Consider the following 24,596-nt stretch of genomic DNA (forward strand, 5'->3'; position numbering starts at 1 on the left):
ACTAAATCATTCCTCCCGCCTCAGCCTTCCAAGTAGCTGGGACTACACATGCACACCACCATGCCTGGCTAATATTTTGCATCGTTAGTAGAGACAGGGTTTCGCCATGTTGCCCAGGCTGGTCTTAAACTCCTGCACTCAAGCAATATTGGCCTGCAGTTTTCTTTTAATTTTTTCTTTTCTTTTCTTTTCTTTTTTTTTTTTTTTCTGGAGGCATCTTTGTCGGTTTTTGTATCAGGGTAATACTGGCCTCACAGTGTAAGTTTGGAAGTATACCCTCTTCCTCCATTTTTTGCAATAGTTTGTGTAGGATTGGTATTAGTTATTCTTTAAACATCTGGCAGCATTCAACAGTGAAGCCACTGGGTCTCAGGTTTTCTTTACTGGGAGACTTTTCATTATGGCTTCTATCTCACTACTTGTTATTGGTCTGTTTGGGTTTTGAGTTTCTTCATGGTTCCATCTTGGTAGGTTGTATGTGTCTAGTAATTTACTCACTTCTAAATTTTCCAGTTTATTGGCACATAGTTGTTCATGGTAGCCACTAATTATTCTTTGAATTTCTGCAGTATCAATTGTAATGTCTCCTTTTTCATCCCTGATTGTATTTAGTTGGGTCTTCTCCCTTTTTTTCTTAGTCTGTCTAAAGGCTTGTTAATTTTGTTTAACTTTTCCAAAAAACAACTTTCCATTTTGTTGATCTTTTGTATTGTTTTCTTCATTTCCATTGCTTTTATATCTGCTCTTTATTATTACTTTTCTTCTACTAATTTTGGGTTTCGTTTGCTTTGGCTTCTCTAGTTCTCTCAGATGCATCATTAGGTTATTTATTTGAAGTTTTTCTTCTTTTTGGTTTAGGCATTTATAGCTACAAACTTCTCTCTTGGTACTACTTTCACTGTATCCCATAGGTTTTGGTATGTTGTGTTTCCATTATTATTTGTTTCAAAAATTTTTTCAATTTACTTATTTATTCATTGACCCACTGGTCATTCAGGAGCATACTGTTTAATTTCCATGTGTTTGTATAGTATCCAATATTCCTCTTGTCACTGATTTCTAGTTTTATTCTATTACAGTCAGAGAAGATGTTTGATATTATTTCAACTTTTTAAAAAATGTTTTAAGACTTGTTTTGTGACCTAACATATGGTTTATCCTTGAGAATAATTCATGTGCTGAGAAGAATGTATATTCTGTAGCCATTGGATGAGATATTCTGTAACTATCCATTAGGTCCATTTGGTCTACAGTGCAGATTATGTCCAATGATCCTTTACTGATTTTCTATCTGAGAGGTCTGTCCAATGCTATGGGGTATTGAAGTCTCCAGCTATTATTGTTGATAATGGTTTGGCTACGCCCCACCCAAAATCTCATCTTGAATTGTAATCCCTATAATCCCCACATGTCAAGGGAGAGACCAGGTGGAGGTAATTGAATCATGGGGGCGATATCCCCCAAGCTGTTCTCATGATAGTGAGTTCTCATGAGATCGGTTTTGTGTTTGGTAGTTCCTCCTGCATTCATTCTCCTTCCTGCTGCCTTGTAAAGAAGGAGCCTTGCTTCCCCTGTCTTCCACCATGTTTGTAAGTTTCCTGAGGTCTCCCCAGCCATGCTGAACTGCAAATCAATCAAACCTCTTTCCTTTATAAGTTACCCAGTCTCAGGTAGTTCTTTATGGCAGTTTGAAAACAGACTAATACAATTATATTTTTGTCCATCTCTCTTTCTTTCACTCTAATAATATTTCTTTTGTATTTCTGGGTGCTCCAGTATTGGGTGCATATATATTTACAATTGTTATATCTTCTTGCTGAAGTGACTCCTTTCTCATTATATAATGACTTTCTTTGTCTCTTCTTATAGTTTTTGTCTTGAAATATATTTTTTCTGATATAAGTATAGCTACTTCTGCTCTTTTTTGGCTTCCATTGGCATGGAATATCTTTTTCCCTCTCTTTATTTTCAGTCTATGTGTCTTTAGAGGTGAAATGCATTTTTAATAGGCAACAGATCATTGTGTCTTAGTTTTTTGTCCACTGGGCCACTCTGTCTTTTGATTGGAGAGTTTCATCCATTTACATTCAATGTTATTATTGATAAGTAAGAACTTATTCCTGCCATTTTGTCATTTATGTTTTCTGGTTGTTTTGGGGTATTCTCTTTCGTTCTTCTTTCCTGTCTTCCTGTTAGTGAAGGTGATATTCTTTTATGGTATGATTTAATTTATTACTTTTTACTTTTTGTGTATCTGTTGTATGTTTTTTGATTTGAGGTTACCATGAAACTTGCAAATACTATGTTGTAACCCATTATTTTAAACTGATGATACTGATTGCATAAACAAACAAGCAAAAAGAAAACATAAAAACTGTATACTTTAATTTTGTCCCCCCACTTTTTAACTTATTGTTTCTCTTTATATGTTATTGTGCTATGTCTTGAAAAGTTGTTGTAGTTATTTTTATTGATTCACATTTTAGTCTTACTTAAGCTAAGAGTAGTTTATATACCACAATTACAGTATTATAATATTCTTTGTTTTTCTGTGTATTTACTATTTTTTTTTTTTTTTGAGATGGAGTCTCTCTCTGTCACCCAGGCTGGAGTGCAGTAGCACAATCTCCACTCACTGCAAGCACCGCCTCCCAGGTTCACGCCATTCTCCTGCCTCAGCCTCCCGAGTAGCTGGGACTACAGGCGCCCACCACCATGCCCGGCTAATTTTTTGTATTTTTAGTAGAGACGGGGTTTCACTGTGTTAGTCAGGATGGTCTCGATCTCCTGACCTCGTGATCCACCTGCCTTGGTCTCCCAAAGTGCTGGGATTACAGGTGTGGGCCACTGTGCCCGGCCTGTGTATTTACTATTACCAGTGAGTTTTGTATGTTCAGATGGTTTCTTATTCCTCATTAATGCCCTTTCATTTCTGATTGAAGAACCCCCTTTAGCATTTCTCATAGGACAGGTCAGATGTTGATGAAATCCCTTAGCTTTTGTTTGTCTGGGAAAGTCTTTATTTCTCCTTCATGTTTGAAGGATATTTTCACCAGATATACTATTCTGGGGAAAATTCTTTTTTCCTTCAGCACGTTCAATGTGTCATGCCATTCTCTGCTGGCCTGTAAGGCTTCCACTGAAAAGTCTGCTGCCAGATGTATTGAGCTCCATTGCATGTTATTTGTTTCTTTTCTCTTGCTGCTTTTCAGATCCTTTCTTTATCCCTAATCTTTGTGAGTTTGATTATTAAATACCTTGAGGTAGTCTTCTTTAGGTTAAATCTGCCTAGTGTTCTATAACCTCCTATATATTCAGAATATAATATATACATTTAAATGAGTACTATCCTTTCAAACTTTAGATTAATAGGAAATAACAATCACTATTATCTAGTGAGTGCTTACCATATGCCAGCCAGGCACTGTTCCCAGCACCAGACAGGTATCACCTCATTTAATCTCACAATAATCCTAGGACATGGGCACTATTATTATCCCTAGGTTGCAGATGAGGAAACTGAGGCACAGAAAAATTCAATCATTTAAAACTCTCAATAGCAGATCTAGAATTTAAACCCAGGCCATCTGATTCTAGAGCTTGTGCTCTTGATAATGCCCTGTCTCTGTCAATACTATGGTCTTTTTCCAATTATGCTTATTTTTGAAAATCCCTGCCCAAATCTCATATTGAATTGTTATTCCCAGTGTTGAAGGTGGGGCCTAGTGGAAAATGACTGGATCATGGGGGTGGATTTCTCATGAATGGTTTAGTACCATCCCCTTAGTGCTGTTGTTCTGACAGTGAGTGTGTTCTCATGAGCTCTGGTTGTTTTTAAAGTGTGTGGCACTTCCTCACTTCCCCTCTCCCGCTCCTGCTCTGGCCATGTGATGTGCCTGCTCCCCCTTCACCTTCCACCATGAATGTAAGTTTCCTGGGGCCTCCCCAGAAGCCAAGAACATACCAGCGTCATGCTTCCTGTGCAGCCTGCAGAACCATGAACTAGTTAAACCTCTTTTCTTTATAAATTATCCAGTCTCAGGTATTTCTTTGTAGCAATCCAAGAATGATCTAACACATCTCTTTTTTGAAATTTCCCTCAGGGCCACTTTATTGGTCACTGAAGAATACATATTTCTGTAATATATAATCTCTACACATTTTATTTTGTTAAAATGTTTAACATCCTACTTGATCTCATTTACTCACTGTTGTAGTAACTATGTAATATATAAAGATAAAATAAGCAAAGAGAAAACAAAATAAAATAGACCCTACCATCAAGGTACTTACTATCTCAAATGAAAAGCATTTTCTTCAGGCTTTATTAGGGTAAAAATCAGAAAAGTTCAAAGATATACTAGAACTCAATAAAAATATACACTAATTTTTATCATATTAATATTAAAAAATGACTTGTTTTCACTTCAATGATTCAAAGTATTTCTTAAGATTCTGCTAGTCGACTCCTCTAGGTCCTGGGGAAACAGTGGTGAACAAAGGAGACACAAGTCCTATGCTTATGGAGCTTGTGTGTAGTGGAGAGACACACTATAAGCCAATTCAAGTACAACATAAGGTCAGGTAGAGGCAAAGACTATGAAAAAATAAAGCAGGATACAGGGATAGAGTCTGAAGGGAGGTTGCTATTTGGGGCAAGTGATCAGGGAAATCCTCTCTACATAAGTGGCATTTAAGCAAAGAGCAGAATGAAGTAAAGAAGTAAACTCTGCAGCTATCTCTGAAGGAAGAGTATTCCAAGGAGGAGCATTTTGGAGATCTGAAGGAACAGCAAGAAGGGAAAGGATAGGGAATTAAAAATTTGTTACAACAAAAAGAAATAATTTTCTTTGTAATATGTTATTTCCACTAATGTTTATAATCATGCAAGTACTTGATCATTCATGTAGCAAATATTACTTGTGAGTTTTAAAGTACCAGACTTAGGACTGCTGGGGATTGTGATGAACAAAATCATCATTGCTTATCACAAAATCAACAAAAAGTTCAATTGTGTGAAGGAAAAGTACATAGAGTGTGTAGATCAGAGGAAATACACCTTGTCTAAGGGGGTTCAGCTGAAGGCAGGTAAGAATTAACCAGATGACAAGTAGAAAAGAGTATTCCAGGCAAAGGGAGCTGCATGTGCAAAGGCCCTGTGGTCAGAGGGAGCCCAGATGAAACAGCTAGGAATTGTTAAAGTTTGGTTTGTGGTAAAGCTGAAGAACTTGGCAGAGGCCAGAGAATGCAAGGTTGTCTGCTTGTGGCCATACTGAGGGCTTGGTCTTTGCATGAGCAGCTGGAAGTCACTTAAGTGTTTTAAGCCACTTAAAATTCTCAAAATTTTGAGTGTATTATAGCTTTCTTAAGTATTCTATTAACTTTATGTATCAAAAAAATAATTTTTTAAAAAATTTAAGAAGTGCAGTTAATAGGCATGCTTCACTTTGTCTCTACTTAATCAGTTTTACCTACAGGTTTATTTTGATCCATCCAATTTAAAGTTCATGAGCTTCTCTTCTAATTATCTAGTGTCATAATATGAATGGGATTATACTAAGCCATAGAGTAATAATTCCCAGTTTTCCATTTTTATTGGAAAACTTTTATTGTATTTTATACATCATACTAGCTTCATAAATCCCATATATGTTCTGTGAAGAACTAGCTGAAAATGCTTCCCAGAGCCTCAAACTCTATACTCTTCTCAGAAAATGAAGTTGAAGATGGTGTCTAATTTTCTTCTCTGGAATTGGAGGAAGACATAGAGATAAAAAATGGAAACAAGTACCATATTTGGATTTTTTTTCCCTTGAGAAGGATAACAAATACCTGCCTAATAATAAATCACATCAGATGAATGAAAAGAACCTTTACTGACCTTCTGTTCTAGTACAATTGGTCCAGCAATGTGCCCACAAACCCTTTATCTAGCAGCTGAATACAGAATAAATGCTCTGAGGCACTTCCTACAAGAGTTGACAAAGAGACCTTTCTTCCATTCAATAAGTTAATATCTGAGGAAGCAAAAGCAAATGGAAAGGGCAAAATGACATGGGGACATCAAACTCTGGGGACCCTGCAGGGAAGGGAAAGGGGTGCCTAGGCATCTCTATGGCATCCAAATGTCCACATCCCACGTCCACATTTATAGGCTCAGACAAGCTTAGAAAAATTAATGAAAATAAGAATTACAGAATTACAAAAAAATTCTAGAATGTCGGGACCCTAGCCAGACTCCTACTCACATTTCCAGTACAAGTCTATGGCATCATATCTCAAGCAATGGCCCTCCAGCTCTCTGCCTGGAGTGCCCCAGCCCACGCCCTGGCATGCCATAAGCACCTGGGCATAAGCTCCCCAGAGCAGCCCTCAGTCAGATGCTGAGGGCTCCCCCTTGTGATTGGAAAAAAAATACTCCGACCTCTCATCCGGTGCACAGGGCAACTCAAAGACATCCTGTACACCAAGCTAGTCCAACCCCCGGCCCACGGACCGCATGTAGCCCAACATAAACTCAAAAATCTTTTTTAAAACATTATGAGATTTTGGTTTTTTCAATTTTTAAAAGCCCATCAGCTATCTTTAGTGTCAGTGTATTTTGTGTGTGGTCCAAGACAATTTTTCCTCTTCCAATGTAGCCCAGAGAAGCCAAAAGATTGGACACCCCTGCTCTACACTATATCCCAGATAATACTCTATGAACCTAATTATTAATGTTCACTGTACTGGCTGCTTTCCCTCCCAATCTCACTTCACCACTCTCCTAATAGTGTTTCCTGGGGCCTCCTCCTAAATAAACTATTTCACTCAAATTCTTGGCCCAGATTCTGCTTTTGGAGAATCCCAAATTAAGAAAGAAACACAATATGATGTAGGACTGAGTTCTTTTAACTCCGTACTCAGTTAAGGACATCAAAAACTAGCAAGAAAGATGGTTTGTGAGCCCAAATTCATAGTAAAACCTATCAGACAAGAGGCATTTCTAATAACTCGGAGAGATGAGAGAAGGGAGTAGAAAGAAATTTTTAAAGCAATTTAAAAGAATAAGAAGTCGACAGAAAGATAAATGGTAGTAAGATATACTGTACATGCTATTAAAACAATCATAGTACACATACATGAAATAATAGCTTATCTATATGAGTAGGCTCAGCTTACAAACCCTTCAGTTAATTTAAAAATTAAATGAAAATGTGAAGCCATGTTTGCGCTAATACGGCAAAAAAGTTGGCATGTTTTGGATTTCTTCCTACGTATTCTGTGGATTCTGTCTCTTTCTCTTACACACACACACATACACACACACACACACACACACACACACAGTTGATACTATCATATGAGCAATTCTAAACTTAATTCAAAGTCTCAGGAATAAAAATATGCTTTCACCAAGTATGACCAGCAGAAATTTAAGTTTGTGTTTTAATTGTTCTGCAATTTGACAATCAAATCTGTTCAGAGATGTATGATTACTTGACACTTTTATGATCAAATTTTATTGTTTATTTTATAAAAACAGTACACAGTGAAACAAAAGAAAATTATTCTTCTCTCAGAAAGTAACGAGTAGGTCAGCCTTACTGTTAAGAGGATAAGTAGAATCATATAAGCTTGCAGGTTACAAGGTACATATTAGCCTGCCACAGTTTCTTTGCATCTTCTCAGGAAACCAGTTTCAAGAATAAAGATGTAAAACATTTCCAGTAAGATAAATGAAAAGTCACCCTCTTAAAACATTATTCTGAACACTTCTGCATGAAAGGACTTTGTAAAATTAGGCTGCTATTTTTAGACAATTTCTACTCTTCCTCAAGAAGAGTCGTGTTTAATTCTATCCCCAGGACTCAATTGTACAACTATAGGCTAGATTTAAAAAAAATAAAAGTGTCTTGATTGCTTGACCTGTTGAATCAGATTTCAGAATATTTCCCTGAAATCTGCTTTTCTACTCTCTACCATAACTGTTTGCTAATTTCAGCAGATTCAGACAAATGACATGTGATCAGCAAAAGAAGATTCTTACTTCATAATAATTAATGGCTTGCAAAGGAACCCCCAAAGTATGCCAAAGAATTTAAGTGTCTCGATTTATCAAAATATAAACACTCATTTATCTAAGAAGCAACTTACTTTGTAAACGTATGTCTAAGTATACATATCATTATTTATTCATTCACACAATAAAGTTTATTCAGTGCCTATTATTTGCCAGATACTAGGATAGGTATTAGTGTACAAAAATCCTTGCCCTGCACTTGAATGTTTATAGGTAGAAAAGAGAAAAAGAGTCATACATACAAGTGGGTACAATAAAATGTTCCAAGTATCATGTTGGGTAGCATATCTATTACTTCATTCTCAGATTCATTCAACAACTATTGCACACCTACTATATGCCAAGGATCATTTCAATTTACAATTGATAAAAGTAATCCCCATGAGGGGCATGATACCTTAGAAGAAAGATTATTTTTGTGGTGGTTGTTTTAAGCATACATAATGATCCACAATTCTAGTAATGTGTATTACCTAGATAATTGAAAAAACTTATAAAATAAGCTTTCTTTCCTGAAATTCTCTTTCCTTTGCAAGTCAATAATATAAATGAAAGCCCAAATCAGTTAAGTATGATGTTTGAGAGCCATAAAAGAATTGTCCTTACCAAGAATACAGGATTGTTCCAACCACAGACGTGAGTTTACTGTTTTCTTGTTTTTGCTTTGCCAGGCCAAAGTCAGCTACAATTCACAAAACAACGCAATATGTTACTATATTTTCCCAGAGTTATCATTGTTCCTTAGCATTTGACAATCTACACAACAACTACTACACTTCATAACCAAAGGCTTTTCTTTTCTTAATGCTATATATTTTGATATAATGAGGTTTATCATTTTAAAAAAACATAAAATAAGTCTTGCTGACTGAAACATAGGACAAAGTACTTATTGAAACTGTGATTCCATTTTTTAGGTTATCCTTTATAATTTTTAAGTAAACAGAATGAATCTAACATTTGGCATACGGCAGTCATGACCTTGTCAGGCTAAAAGAAAAGTAAGGTACACCCAAATAAATACCATGAAGGCCTGAAAACCTAAAATTAACTGGCATCAACGTGTACTAATCACAGTACAAGTATGTTCAAAATAATCTCAAAATATTTATATATCAACAACATATTCTGATTTTTGTCACAGAACACCAAGTATCTATATGTAATATTAGCACAATCTTGTACTTTTCAAAATATCTTCAGGTACTTCTCTTTTTTCTCTCTTTTTTTTTTTTTTTTTTTTTGAGACAGAATCTCACTCTGTCACCCAGGTTGGAGTGCAGTGGTGCGATCTCGGCTCACTGAAACCTCTGCCTCCCAGGTTCAAGCGATTCTCGTGCCTCAGCCTCCCAAGTAGCTGGGATTACAGGCGTGTGCCACCATGCCTGGCTAATTTTTGTAGTTTTAGTAGAGACGTGGTTTTACCACGTTGGCCAGGCTGGTCTTGAACTCCTGACCTTGTGATCCACCTGCCTCGGCCTCTCAAAGTGCTGGGATTACAGGCGTGAGCCACCACGCCCAGCCTGTCTTTTATAAACCACTCAACAACTTAGGTCAAAATGATAAAAACAGATATTTTTCCTATCCGTTTGCTACAGATTCACAGATATTTCAAGAAATTTAATTACCAGGATTGCACAAAAAAGACCATGCAGAACCAGTGCAAGAATTCAAGTTGTTTTTCCAAATAAGCTTTGATATTCTCAATATCATGTTGTAAAGCACAGCAAATGCTCATGGAATTTCACTGGAACAAACTTCAATGCAGTATTTGATTATATATACTAAAATACCTTTCAGGTCAAAAATATTCCAAAGTCGTTTCATTTCAAAATAATAAAAATTCACATTATTAATAATAATACACGTTTACTAAACAACAAGTTTATACTAGCATAAATTCAGCCACTTACATGAATTGCCTCATTTAACACTCATAGCACTCTGAAAGACAGGTATTATCATTAGTATAGCTTAGTGCTTAAAAGACAGGGCTCAGGAACTGGACAGCCTCAATCTGAATACTGACTCTATTATGCGCAACTTGAGTAACCCTGGGCAAGTTATTTAATCTTGTTTTCCAATAGCTTTCTTTTTTCTTTTTTCTTTTTTTTTTTTTGAGACGGAGTCTCACTCTGTCACCTAGTCTGGAGTGCAGTGGCGCAATCTCGACTTACTGCAAGCTCTGCCTGCCGGGTTCACGCCATTCTCCTGCCTCAGCCTCCCAAGTCGCTGGGACTACAGGCGCCCGCCAGCACGCCCAGCTAATTTTTTTATTTTTTGTATTTTTAGTAGAGACTGGGTTTCACAGTGTTAGCCAGGATGGTCTCGATCTCCTGACCTCATGATCCGCCCACCTCGGCCTCCCAGAGTGCTGGGATTACAGGCGTGAGCCACCGTGCCCGGCCTCCAATAGCTTTCTTATCTATAAAATAAGGATTATAATAATATACTGCTGATATATATTGTAAACAGAATAGTATGAAAGTAAAATTTAAATAATTTAATATATGCAAATGTCATGTATGTATTATATATATTTTATTATACTTTAAATTTTAGGGTACATGTGCACAACGTGCAAGTTTGTTACATATGTATACATGTGCCATGTTGGTGTGCTGCACCCAGTAACTTGTCATTTAACATTAGGTATATCTCCAAATGCTATCCCTCCCCCCTCCCCCCACCCCACAACAGGCCCTGGTGTGTGATGTTCCCCTTCCTGCGTCCATGTGTTCTCATTGTTTAATTCCCATCTATGAGTGAGAACATGCGGTGTTTGGTTTTTTGTTCTTGCGATAGTTTGCTGAGAATGACGGTTTCCAGCTTCATCCATGTCCTCCAAAGACATGAACTCATCATTTTTTATGGCTGCATAGTATTCCATGGTGTATATGTGCCACATTTCCTTAATCCAGTCTATCATTGTTGGACATTTGGGTTGGTTCCAAGTCTTTGCTATTGTGAATAGTGCCGCAATAAACTTACGTGTGCATGTGTCTTTATATCAGCATGATTTATAATCCTTTGGGTACATACCCAGTAATGGGATGGCTGGGTCAAATGCTATTTCTAGTTCTAGATCCCTGAGGAATCGCCACACCGACTTCCACAATGGTTGAACTAGTTTACAGTCCCACCAACAGTGTAAAAGTGTTCCTATTTCTCCACATCCTCTCCAGCACCTGTTGTTTCCTGACTTTTTGATGATTGCCATTCTAACTGGTGTGAGATGGTATCTCATTGTGGTTTTGATTGGCATTTCTCTGATGGCCAGTGATGATCAGCATTTTTTCATCTGTCCTTTGGCTGCATAAATGTCTTCTTTTGAGAAGTGTCTGTTTATATCCTTCATCCACTTGTTGATGGAGTTGTTTGTTTTTTTACTGTTAATTTGAGGGAGTTCACTGTAGATTCTGGATATTAGCCCTTTGTCAGATGAGTAGATTGCAAAAATTTTCTCCCATTCTGTAGGTTGCCTGTTGACTCTGATGGTAGTTTCTTTTGCTGTGCAGAAGCTCTTTAGCTTAATTAGATTCCACTTGTCAATTTTGGCTTTTGTTGCCATTGCTTTTGGTGTTTTAGACATGAAGTCCTCGCCCATGCCTATGTCCTGAATGGTATTGCCTAGGTATTCTTCTAGGGTTTTTATGGTTTTAGGTCTAACATTTACGTCTTTAATCCACCTTGAATTAATTTTTGTATAAGGTGTAAGGAAGGGATCCAGTTTCAGCTTTCTACATATGGCTAGCCAGTTTTCCCAGCACCGTTTATTAAATAGGGAATCCTTTCCCCATTGCTTGTTTTTGTCAGGTTTGTCAAACTTCAGATGGTTGTAGATATGCGGCATTATTTCTGAGGTCTCTGTTCTGTTCCATTGGTCTGTATCTCTGTTTTGGTACCAGTACCATGCTGTTTTGGCTACCGTAGCCTTGTAGTATAGTTTGAAGTCAGGTAGAGTGATGCCTCCAGCTTTGTTCTTTTGGCTTAGGATTGACTTAGCAATGTGGGCTCTTTTTTGGTTCCATATGAACTTTAAAGTAGTTTTTTCCAATTGTGTGAAGAAAATCATTGGTAGCTTGATGGGGATGGCATTGAATCTATAAATTACCCTGGGCAGTATGGCAATTTTCACGATATTGATTCTTCCTACCCATGAGCATGGAATGTTCTTCCATTTCTTTGTATCCTCTTTTATTTCATTGAGCAGTGGTTTGTAGTTCTCCTTGAAGAGGTCCTTCACATCCCTTGTAAGTTGGATTCCTAGGTATTTTATTCTCTTTGAAGCAATTGTGAATGCGAGTTCACTCATGATTTGGCTCTATGTTTTTCTGTTATTGGTGTATAAGAATGCTTGTGATTTTTGTACATTAATTTTGTATCCTGAGACTTTGCTGAAGTTGCCTATCAGCTTAAGGAGATTTTGGGCTGAGACGATGGGGTTTTCTAAATATACAATCATGTCATCTGCAAACAGGGACAATTTGACTTCCTTGTTTCCTAATTGAATACCCTTTATTTCCTTCTCCTGCCTGATTGCCCCGGCCAGAAATTCCAACACTATGTTGAATAGGAGTGGTGAGAGAGGGCGTCCCTGTCTTGTGCCAGTTTTCAAAGGGAATGCTTCCAGTTTTTGCCCATTCAGTATGATATTGCCTGTGGGTTTGTCATAGATAGCTCTTATTATTTTGAGATAGGTTCCATCAATACCTAATTTATTGAGAGTTTTTAGCATGAAGCGTTGTTGAATTTTGTCAAAGGCCTTTTCTGTATCTGTTGAGATAATCATGTGGTTTTTGTCTTTGGTTCTGTTTATATGCAGGATTACGTTTATTGATTTGCGTATGTTGAACCAGCCTTGCATCCCAGGGATGAAGCCCACTTGATCATGGTGGATAAGCTTTTGGATGTGCTGCTGGATTCGGTTTGCCAGTATTTTATTGAGAATTTTTGCATCAATGTTCATCAGGGATATTGGTCTAAAATTCTCTTTTTTGGTTGTGTCTCTGCCAGGCTTTGGTATCAGGATGATGCTGACCTCATAAAATGAGTTAGGAAGGATTCCCTCTTTTTTTTAATTGATTGGAATCGTTTCAGAAGGAATGGTACCAGCTCTTCCTTGTACCTCTGGTAGAATTCGGCTGTGAATCCATCTGGTCCTAGACTTTTTTTGGTTGGTAAACTATTGATTATTGCCTCAATTTCAGAGCCTGTTATTGGTCTATTCAGAGATCCTACTTCTTCCTGGTTTAGTCTTGGGAGGGTGTATGTGTCCAGGAATTTATCCATTTCTTCTAGATTTTCTAGTTTATTTGTGTAGAGATGTTTATAGTGTTCTCTGATGGTAGTTTGTATTTCTGTGGGATCGGTGGTGATATCCCCTTTATCATTTTTTATTGTGTCTATTTGATTCTTCTCTCTTTTCTTCTTTATTAGTCTTGCTAGCAGTCCATCAATTTTGTTGATGTTTTCAAAATACCAGCTCCTGGATTCATTGATTTTCTGAAGCGTTTTTTTGTGTCTCTATTTCCTTCAGTTCTGCTCTGATCTTAGTTATTTCTTGCCTTCTGCTAGCTTTAAAATGTGTTTGCTCTTACTTCTCTAGTTCTTTTAATTGTGATGTTAGGGTGTCAATTTTAGATCTTTCCTGCTTTCTCTTGTTGGCATTTAGTGCTATAAATTTCCCTCTACACACTGCTTTGAATGTGTCCCAGAGATTCTGGTATGTTGTGTCTTTGTTCTCATTGGTTTCAAAGAACATCTTTATTTCTGCCTTCATTTCGTTATGTACCCAGTAGTCATTCAGGAGAAGGTTGTTCAGTTTCCATGTAGTTGAGAGGTTTTGAGTGAGATTCTTAATCCTGAGTTCTAGTTTGATCGCACTGTGGTCTGAGAGACAGTTTGTTATAATTTCTGTTCTTTTACATTTGCTGAGGAGTGCTTTACTTCCAACTATGAGTTCAATTTTGGAATAAGTGTGGTGTGGTGCTGAAAAGAATGGATATTCTGTTGATTTGGGGTGGAGAGTTCTGTAGATGTCTATTAGGTCCGCTTGGTGCAGAGCTGAGTTCAATTCCTGGATATCCTTGTTAACTTTCTGTCTTGTTGATCTGTCTAATGTTGACAGTGGGGTGTTAAAGTCTCCCACTATTATTGTGTGGGAGTCTAAGTCTCTTTCTAGGTCTCTAATGACTTGCTTTATGAATCGGGGTGCTCCTGTATTGGGTGCATATATATTTAGGATAGCTAGCTCTTCTTGTTGAATTGATCCCTTTACCATTATGTAATAGCCTTCTTTGTCTCTTTTGATCTCTGTTGGTTTAAAGTCTGTTTTATCAGAGACTAGGATTGCAACCCCTGCCTTTTTTTGTTTTCCATTTGCTTGGGAGATCTTCCTCCATCCCTTTATTTTGAGCCTATGAAATTCTGGGTTGAAAATTCTTTTCTTTAAGAATGTTGAATATTGGCCCCCACTCTCTTCTGGCTTGTAGAGTTTCTGCAGAGAGATCAGATGTTAGTCTGAAGGGCTTCCCTTTGTGGGTAACCTGACCTTTCTCTCTGGCTGCCCTTAACATTTTTTCCTTCATTTCAACTTCGGTGAATCTGACAATTATGTGTCTTGGAGTTGCTCTTCTCAAGGAGTATCTTTGCGGCGTTCTCTGTATTTCCTGAATTTAAATGTTGGCCTGCCTTGCTAGATTGGGGAAGTACCCCTGGATAATATCCCGCAGAGTGTTTTCCAACTGGTTCCATTCTCCCCGTCACTTTCAGGTACACCAATCAGACGTAGATTTGGTCTTTTCATATAGTCCCATATTTCTTGGAGGCTTTGTTTGTTTCTTTTTATTCTGTTTTCTCTAATCTTCTCTTCTCGCTTCATTTCATTCATTTGATCTTCCATCACTGATACCTTTTCTTCCAGTTGATCGAATCGGCTACTGAGGCTTGTGCATTCGTCATGTAGTTCTCGTGCCTTGGTTTTCAGCTCCATCATGTCCTTTAAGGACTTCTCTGCATTGATTATTCTAGTTAGCCATTCATCTAATTTTTTTTCAAGGTTTTTAACTTCTTTGCCATGGCTTCGAACTTCCTCCTTTAGCTCAGAGTAGTTTGATCGTCTGAAGCCTTCTTCTCTCAACTCGTCAAAGTCATTCTCCATCCAGCTTTGTTCCATTGCTGGTGAGGAGCTGCATTCCTTTGGAGGAGGAGAGGCACTCTGATTTTTAGAGTTTCCAGTTTTCCTGCCCCATCTTTGTGGTTTTGTCTACCTTTGGTCTTTGATGATGGTGACGTACAGATGGGGTTTTGGTGTGGATGTCCTGTTTGTTAGTTTTCCTTCTAACAGTCAGGACCCTCAGCTGCAGGTCTGTTGGAGTTTGCTGGAGGTCTACTCCAGACCCTGTTTGCCTGGGTATCAGCAGCGGAGGCTGCAGAACAGCGGATATTGGTGAACAGCAAATGTTGCTGCCTGATTATTCCTCTGGAAGTTTTGTCTCAGAGGAGTACCCGGCCATGTGAGGTGTCAGTCTGCCCCTACTAGGGGGTGCCTCCCAGTTAGGCTATGCCGGGGTCAGGGACCCACTTGAGGAGACAGTCTGTCCGTTCTCAGATCTCCAGCTGCGTGCTGGGAGAACCACTACTCTCTTCAAAGCTGTCAGACAGGGACATTTAAGTCTGCAGAGTTTTCTGCTGCCTTTTGTTTGGCAATGCTCTGCCCCCAGAGGTGGAGTCTACAGAGGCGGGCAGGCCTCCTTGAGCTGCGGTGGGCTCCACCCAGTTTGAGCTTCCCGGCTGCTTTGTTTACCTACTCAAGCCTCAGCAATGGCAGGCACCCCTCCCCCAGCCTCGCTGCCGCCTTGCAGTTTGAACTCAGACTGCTGTGCTAGCAATGAGCGAGGCTCCGTGGGCATAGGACCCTCCGAGCCATGCGCGGGATATAATCTCCTGGTGTGGCGTTTGCTAAGACCGTTGGAAAAGCGCAGTATTAGGGTGGGAGTGACCTGATTTTCCAGGTGCCATCTGTCACCCTTTTCTTTGACTAGGAAAGGGAATTCCCTGACCCCTTACACTTCCCGGGTGAGGCAATGCCTCGCCCTGCTTTGGCTCACGCTCGGTGCACTGCACCCACTGTCCTGCACCCACTTTCCGACACTCCTCAGTGAGATGAACCCAGTACCTCAGTTGGAAATGCAGAAGTCACCCATCTTCTGCGTCGCTCACGCTGGGAGCTGTTCCTATTCGGCCATCTTGGCTCCACCCCCATGTATGTATTATATATAAATACATGTAGTAGAGTATTGAATAAATGATGTATATTATTATTTAATTATCACAATTACCCATTTGATAGATGAGGAAATAGGCTCAAAGAGAATGTGTGACTTGCCCAATGTCTCACAGGGAGAAATTAACAAAGTGAGATATTAATCTGGGGTTGCTTGATTCTAAAGCCCCAAATCTCACCAAGACACTGCCAATATAGAAAAATAAGGACCAGATCAATTCAATGATAAACTCAACCAAACTTTTAAGAAATATATACCAATTCTACACAAACTCTACCAGAAAATAGAAGAGGGAATATTTCCCAAATCACTTCATAAAGCCAACATTACATCATTCTAAAACCAGTCAAAGGCATGACAAGAAAAGAAAACTACAGAACAAGAGCCTCATGAACACAGACACAAAAATTATCAACAAAATATAAGTAAATCAAATCCAGTGACATATAAAAAGCATAATACATAATGACCAAGTGGGGTTTATGCCAGGAATACAAGGCTAATTTGACTTTTAAAAATCCATCAGTGTGAGTTCAACAGAAGCCTGAATGCCAGCAGTATGCAATATATCCATGTAACAAACATGCACATGTAGCCCCTGAATCCAAAATAATTTTCAAATAAAAATTAATTGGCCAAGCCTGGTGGCTCACACCTGTAATCCCAGCACTTTGGGAGGCCGAGGCAGGTGGAACAACTGAGGTCAGAAGTTTGAGACCACCCTGGCCAACATGGGGATACCCCATCTCTACTAAAAATACAAAAAAATTATCTGGGTGTGGTGGCAGGTGCCTGTAATCCCAGTTACTCAGGAGGCTGAGACAGGGGAATCACTGGAACCCGGCGGGCAGAGCTTGCAGTAAGCCAAGATCACATCATTGCACTCCAGCCTGGGTAACATGAGCGAAAATCAGTCTCAATAAATAAATAAATAAATAAATAATTTTAAAAAATCATCAATGTAGTTCACCAGATCAGTACATTAAAGAAGGAAAACCATGATCATCTCAACAGATGTGCAAAAAGCATCAGCAAAATTCAACATCTATTCCTTTCAGCAAAATAAGAATAGTTGGGTATTTTCTTAACCTGATAAAGAGCATCTACCAAAAAAAGCTATAGCTAATAATCTACTTAACCCTGAAAAACTGAGTGTTTCCCTTTTAAGTTCAAAAACAAAACATGTCCACCATTCTCAGCATTCCTAGTCAACATTCTATTGAAGATTCAGGTAAGTACAATATGTGCATATGAATTTTTGTGGGAACATAATTTTAAATTTCCCTTTGAAAAATGCCTTGGAGTGGGATTATTGGATCATATTATAAGCATGTGTTTAATTTGATTTTATAAAAACTGCCAAGTCAAAATGTTTTCCAGTTTTTTCTCTCACCAGAAATTTGAACGTTCCAGTTGCTTCTGCATCCCCATCAGCATTTAATGTTGTCAGTTTTTGTTTAATCAGCCATTCTAATAGGTACATAGTGATATCTCAGTATAGTTTTCATTTGCATTTCCTTAGAGCTTACTTGTGTTGAACACTTTTCATGTATTTATTTGCCATCTGGGCATCTTCATTTAAAGAAATGGACCACTTCATGCATTTGCATGTCATCCTTGTGCACGGGCCATGCTAATCTCTGTATCACTCCAATTTTAGTATATGTGCTGGCACAGTGAGCACCTGGGTATCTTCCTTAGTGAAGTGGCTGCTCAAATTTTTGCATTTTTCATTAGGTTATTTATTTTCTTATTTTTAAGTTTTGGATACAAATTATTTGTCAGATATACAATTTGCAAATGTTTCCTTTTTTTTTTTTTTTTTTTTGAGACAGAGTCTCACTCTGTCATCCAGGCTGGAGTGCAGTGGCACAATCTCGGCTTACTGCAAGCTCCGCCTCCTGGATTCATGCCATTCTCCTGCCTCAGCCTCCTGAGTAGCTGGGACTACAGGCGTCCGCCACCACACCCGGCTAATTTTTTTGTATTTTTAGTAAAGACGGGGTTTCACAGTGTTAGCCAGGATGGTCTCGATCTCCTGACCTCGTGATCCACCTGCCTCGGCCTCCCAAAGTGCTGGGATTACAGGCGTGAGCCACTGCGCCCGGCCTACAATTTGCAAATATTTTCTACTAGTCTGCAGCTTATCTTTTCATTCTCTTAATGTTTTTCAAAGAATAGAAGTTTTAAACTTTGATTAAGTCAAATTTATTAGTTTATTTTACATGTTACGGCTTTGATGCTGTCTAAGAAATATTTGCCTAGCCCAATACTGCAAAGACTATATCCATTTTTTTCTTCCAGAAGTTTCATAATTTAAGTTTCATATAGTGCTATGATCCAAGCTGAGCTAATTTTTATATAAGATACAATATGTAGGTTGAGGTTCTGATTTTTTTATGGGGATTTGCAACTGTTCCTGCACCATTTGTTGGAAATAGCCCCTTCCTCTCTCCGAGCACCAGATTTACATATTCATCTGGATAATCAAAACTTTCACTTAAGTGTCTCCTAGGCATCTCAAAATTAACACACTCAAAGAGAATTCTCAGTCTTAACCCAAACAACTCCTCCTTGGTTTCCCATCTCAGTAAGTGGCACCATCATTGACCTAGGTACTTTCCTTAGTTCTTGTGCTAGCTGTCAACTTATTCCCTTTCAGCATCAAATCCACCCTTCATCATTGCCCTGCTTTGTTAATGGAGCTGGACCTTGATAATGTCTCTCCTTCGCCAGCTGGCTTGATGTAAAGCTTTGTCAGTAGAGGGTGTGCTGAAGAGAAACTACAGGAGAGGCTTCTCTTCTTTTCCAGGTTCTGACATGCTTCCTCTCTTTCCTTGCTCCTGTAGCTCTTGTGCAGTGTGCAGGATGCTTAGTGGTGCTCACTTCCCCTAGAGGCAGCTTCGTAGACAGTTCCACTGGCACTATATCCAGCTTCCTGGCAAGTTTTGCAAGCACCCCAGCAGACAACATACCATGAAATTCTGCTGGCATCTCAGCTGTTTTCACAACACCTCCACAGGTAGATTCCCAGTAAGTTCTACCAGCATTCTAGCCAGGCTCAGTCTAGTTAGTCTCAGGAGCACCCAAGCCAACAGCTTCCTACTGAGTTCTACTCATACCCCAGAAAATGGCTTCCTGAAAAACATGGTCATCATTCCAGGGGCAGCTTTCTGTTTGACAGCTTTATCCTGCAGCATTTCAATGCAATTTCTGCCATCTGTGGGCTATAGTCATACCCTCTCCAACAAAGTCTGGATCTCAGCCCTTGAGGAGAGGGGCTGTCTTAAAATTTGCTCCTTCTTTGTATAGTTTGCCTCAGCCCTAGAGGTAGTAGCTGCTTATATATGTATACCTCATTTTATTGTGCTTCACTTTATTGTACTTTGCAAATATTGCATTCTTTTTTACAAATTGAAGGTTTGTGGCAACCCTGTATCCAGCAAGCCTATGAGCGCCATTTTTTCAACAGCATCTGCTCACTTTATATGTCTCTCACATTTTGGTAATTCTCATAATATTTCAAACTTTATTATTATTATATCTGTTATGGTTATCTGTGATTAGTGATCTTTGATGTTACTATTGTCATTGTTTTGGGACACTACAAACCATGCGCATATAAGACGGCAAACTTAATTGCTAAACATTGTGTGCATTCTGACTGCTACATTGACTGGCTGTTCCCCCAGCTCTCACTCTCTATGAGCCTCCTTATCCCCCTAGACACAATAATATTGAAATTAGGCCAGTTAATAACCATATATTGGCCTCCAATCATTCAAGTGAAAGGAATAGTCATACATCTCTGACTTTTGATCAAAAGCTAGAAATGATGAAGCTTAGTGAGAAAGGCATGTCCAAAGCTGAGACAGGCTGAAAGTTAGGCCTCTGGCATCAAACAGCCATGTTGTAATGGAAAAGCTCTGGAAGGAAATTAAAAGTGCTGCTCAGTGGAGTGGCACTTCTGAACACACAAATGATAAGAAAGTAAAACAGCCTTATTGCTGATAAAGAGAAAGTTTAAGTGATCTGGACAGAAGGTCAAACCAACACATTCCCTTAAGCCAATGCCCAATCTGGAGCAAGGCCCTAACTCTCTTCAATTCTGTGAAGACTGAGAGAGGTGAGAAAGCTGCAGAAGAAAGTCTGGAAGCTAGCAGAGGTTGGTTCACGAGGTTTAAGGAAGAAGACATCTCCATAACATAAAAGTGCAAGGTGAAGTAGCCAGTTCTGATATAGAAGCTATGGCAAGTTATCCAGATCTGGCTAAGACAGTTGATGAAGGTAGCTACACTAAGGAATAGATATTCAATGCAGACAAAATTCCCTTCTACTGAAAGAAGATGCCATCTAGGACTTTCATAGTTAGGGAGGAGAAGTCAATGCCTGGCTTCAAAGCTTCAAAGAACAGGCTGGCTCTCTTATTAAGGACTAATGCAGCTGGTAATTAAGTTGAAGCCAATGCTTATTGACCATTCTGAAAATCCTAGGGCCCTTAAGAATGTTGCTACATATACTCTGCTTGTTGTCTATAAGTGGAACAACAAAGTCTGAATGACAGTCCTTCTATTTGCAGCATGGTTTACTGAATATTTTAAGCCCATTGTTAAGAACTACTGCTTAGAAAAAAATTCCTTTCAAAATATTAGTGTTTGTTGACAATACACCTCATCACTCAAGAGCTCTGGTGGATATGTAAAAAAAGATTAATGTTATTTTCATGTCTGCTAACACAATATCCATTCTGTAGTCCATAGATCAAGGAGTCATTTCTACTTTTACTAATTCAGAGATACATTTCATAAGGCTATAGCTGCCATAGATAGTGACTCCTCTAATGGATCTGGGCAACGTTTACCTCCTGGAAAAGATTCACCATTCTAGATATCATTAAGTACATTCATGATTCATGGGAAGAGGTCAAAATATCAGCATTAACAGGAGTTTGGAAGAAGTTGATTACAACCCTTATGGATGACTTTGAAGGGTTCAAGATTTCAGTGAAGAAACTCACTGCAGATGTGGTGGAAATAACAAGAGAACTAGAATTAGAATCGGAGCCTGAAGATGTGACTGAATCATTGCAATCTCACAATAAAACTTGAATGGATGAAGAGTTGCTTCTTCTGGATGAGCAAAGAAACAGGTTTCTTGGAATGGAATCCACTCCTGGGAAAGATGCTGTGAACATTGTTAAAATGACAAGAAAAGATTTAGAATATTCCATAAATTTAATTGACATGGAGGCAGCAGGGTTTGAGAGGATTGACTCCAATTTTGAAAGAAGTTTTACTGTGGGTAAAATGCTATCAAACAGCATTTCATGCTACAGACATTTATTTTGTGAAAAGAAGAGACAATCTCTGCAGCAAACTTCACTGTTGTCTCATTTTATTAAATTGCCACAGCCACACCAAACTTGAGCAACCACCACCCTGATCAGTAAGCAGCATCAAGTCATGACCCTCCACCAGAAAAAAGATTATGACTTGCTGAAGGCTCAGATGATTGTTAGCACTTTTTAGCAACGAATTATGTTTTAATTGAGGTATGTGCCTAAATTGCTTTTTAGACATAATACTATTATTGCACACAAATAGACTATAACATAATGTGAACACAACGTGTACAAACTGGAAAACCAAAAAGTTTATATGACTTGCTTTATTGCAATATTTGCTGTATTGTGGTGTTCTGGAACAAAGTCCACAGTATCTCCAAGGTATACCTGTATATGCTATTCCTGTGTTCTTTATTGGGTTATCTTTAACTCTTTGTAGTTAATCTTAGTACTAGTTAAAAATCATTTTAATACATGAAACTTGTCCTGTTAAAATTACTCGGTGGTTCCTGTCTCATGAATGAGTCCTGACCGATATAGGTCCTCACTTTCCTTTACCACAGCAAAATCCTATTGTTTCAACAAAAAGTTTATATATATAGTGAATTAGGCCACCTCTCATCACCTCCACTGAAGTTGTAGTTTTGAAAAATGTTCACCGCTTCTTTAACATTCCTCCCTTCAGGAGGTGAATCTTAATTGTCCTTCTCTTATGTGTGGATGAGACTTGGTAACTCATGGCTAATGAACTGAATATAGCAGAACTGATGAGATGTTACTTCCAAGGTTCGGTTATAAAGAAACTACAGCTTCCAATTGTGTTGTGCTCTCTCTTGCTCACTGACTCTCTCTCAGAACCCAGCAACCATGTAGAATAGTAAAGGTTATTCTGCTGAAGAGGTTATATAGAGAAGAGCAGCCCTCAAGGATAAAAGGCAAAATGGAAGAGAAATGAGGCACTCACTCCAGTCAAAACCCAGAACTCATTGCCAGCCATGGTAGTGAGCCTTCTTGGAAGCTGACCCTCCAGCCCCAGTCCAGGCTTCAGATGATGCATCCCTGGCTGACAGTTTGACTACAGCCTCATGAGAAACCCTAAGTCAGAATCACCCAGATAAACTGCTCCTGGACTCCTGACCCTCAGAAATGATAAGAAAATAAATATTTGTTATTTTAACCCTCCAAATTTCTGGGGAATTTGTTACCCAGCAATGGATAATGAATACAACTGCCATCATCCGTCCATGCTGCTGTGACCTCTCACTGAGGCTACTGAGCTATTCCTCCTGAACAGACTCCCTCCCTCCATCTCTCCTCATGAAATATAATTCTCCACTTCAGGTCCAAAAGGATCTTTTAAATATCTAAAGTTGCCATCACGAGTGTCCATTTACTCATTTGTCACTACTTACAAGGTTAAAACTCTACAAAGACGTTTGATAAATACTAAGAATAAAAGCCAAACTACTACAAGGTCTACACGACCATACATGACCTGGGCATTCAGAATGACTTTTCTAGTACACACTATAAAAAAAAAGTCCTCTCCTTCAGTATTCTTCTATTACATTTATTTAATTCTTAACATATTTCATTATCTGAAATTACTTTATGTATTTATTTAGTATTTTTTCATTCATTTAGGGTCTGTCATTTCTAACTAGTATGAAAGATCCATGAGAGGACTTCGTATTGCTTATCCCTGTAGACTGATGGATACATATCTTTTAATACATGTATATGTACATATATAGGCATAACTATATGTATATCCATCTATCTTTCTATCCATCTATCTATCTATCTATCTATCTATCTATCTATGTATCTATCTATCTACCTATCTATCTATCTATCTGTCTGTCTAACCTCTCCACCTAATAGTACTATTCACATATAGGACATATTAGAAGACTAAATCGTATAAGGTGGTGTTAACAACTATTCACAAACTAGATGGCTTGCTATCTTTCCCCTTTTATGTACTGGAGAAAATTAGTTAAAATTAAGCAATCACTATACAGAAAAAAAAAGTATTCAATATTCACAACTTCAACATTTTTAGGGAGCCCACTATAATTTTAGCACACAATTCTTGACCAACTTATAACCAAAAATAATGCTTTGGCTTTTCTTTCTAATGCTATGTAAGAGTCATCTTATTCTTACTAAAATGCCATTTATTTTGAAAGGCAAAAACTGAGGAGCATTACAATGATTTTATTCACTCCAGTTAATTTAGATAATAGCAGACACTTGGACAGATATCCATAAAAACACAGATAGTTGAGAGGTATTCTTAAAATGAGCAAAAACTAATATTGTTTGGACATTTGGGAGACTTGGGTGGTAACAAATGTTTCTATTACTCTTTCCTCATTTGTGATAATATTTGGAGAAGAAGAAAATGTTTTATTTCAGAAACTGTACTCATAAAAGCATTCATGTGCCATTATAGGTATTCAAAATGACAACAGAAAACATTCTGCATACAGCATATTATGAAAAAAAATAGGATCCAAAGAAATTCTCCCCTTTGACAGGACAAATGATACAGAAAATGTTAAATTCTATAGCATGTTTACACTATAGCCCTACAATTACCAGCCTTCAGATGGAAAAGTTGTGTGTGCTTTGGCTGAGTCCCTAGATTCTTGCTCTCTGGTTTTCAAAAATGGCCTATAAAACTTACCTTACTGTTTGCAAAGGATTGCTTCAACAACAGCATGACAATAGGTGAAAAGCAGTTTGAAATACTGTATAGATGCAAGGTATTCCCAACCCTATCCACAGGGAACCCAGCTGTTCACAACCTTTCACCCATCACATATGTGTCAGTGCTTTCCAAATTCAGCCGTAAAGTCCCAGCCTTTGTCTGGGGTTTCACCTCCAGCCCTATAAA

At 38.3% G+C, this 24,596-nt stretch overlaps 1 protein-coding gene and 1 non-coding gene across 51 annotated transcripts in view; both read right to left on the minus strand.

The window, feature by feature from the left end:
• Positions 1 to 24,596, minus strand: part of NEK10 (NIMA related kinase 10) — a 259,118-nt gene that overhangs the window by 137,401 nt on the left and 97,121 nt on the right. For 47 of the 50 annotated variants that reach the window (XR_010155540.1, XR_010155535.1, XR_010155533.1 and 44 more), the window contains one exon: positions 8,669 to 8,744. Coding sequence is in view for 38 of the 50 variants with exons in the window: in XM_016940607.2 (XP_016796096.1) it covers positions 8,669 to 8,744 (76 nt within the window). In the remaining 12 variants the exon portion in view is untranslated. Of the gene's footprint in view, positions 1 to 7,402; positions 7,664 to 8,668; positions 8,745 to 24,596 lie in introns of those variants that run through there. The other 3 variants (XM_016940610.3, XM_054680487.2, XM_063806685.1) reach the window with 3 other exon arrangements.
• LOC112208741 (U6 spliceosomal RNA) lies at positions 17,931 to 18,034 on the minus strand. The gene has a single exon (XR_002943317.1). It is a non-coding gene; the product is annotated as a U6 spliceosomal RNA (small nuclear RNA).

Source organism: Pan troglodytes, chromosome 2, assembly GCF_028858775.2.
Source record: "Pan troglodytes isolate AG18354 chromosome 2, NHGRI_mPanTro3-v2.0_pri, whole genome shotgun sequence".
Taxonomy (NCBI): Eukaryota; Metazoa; Chordata; class Mammalia; order Primates; family Hominidae; genus Pan; species Pan troglodytes.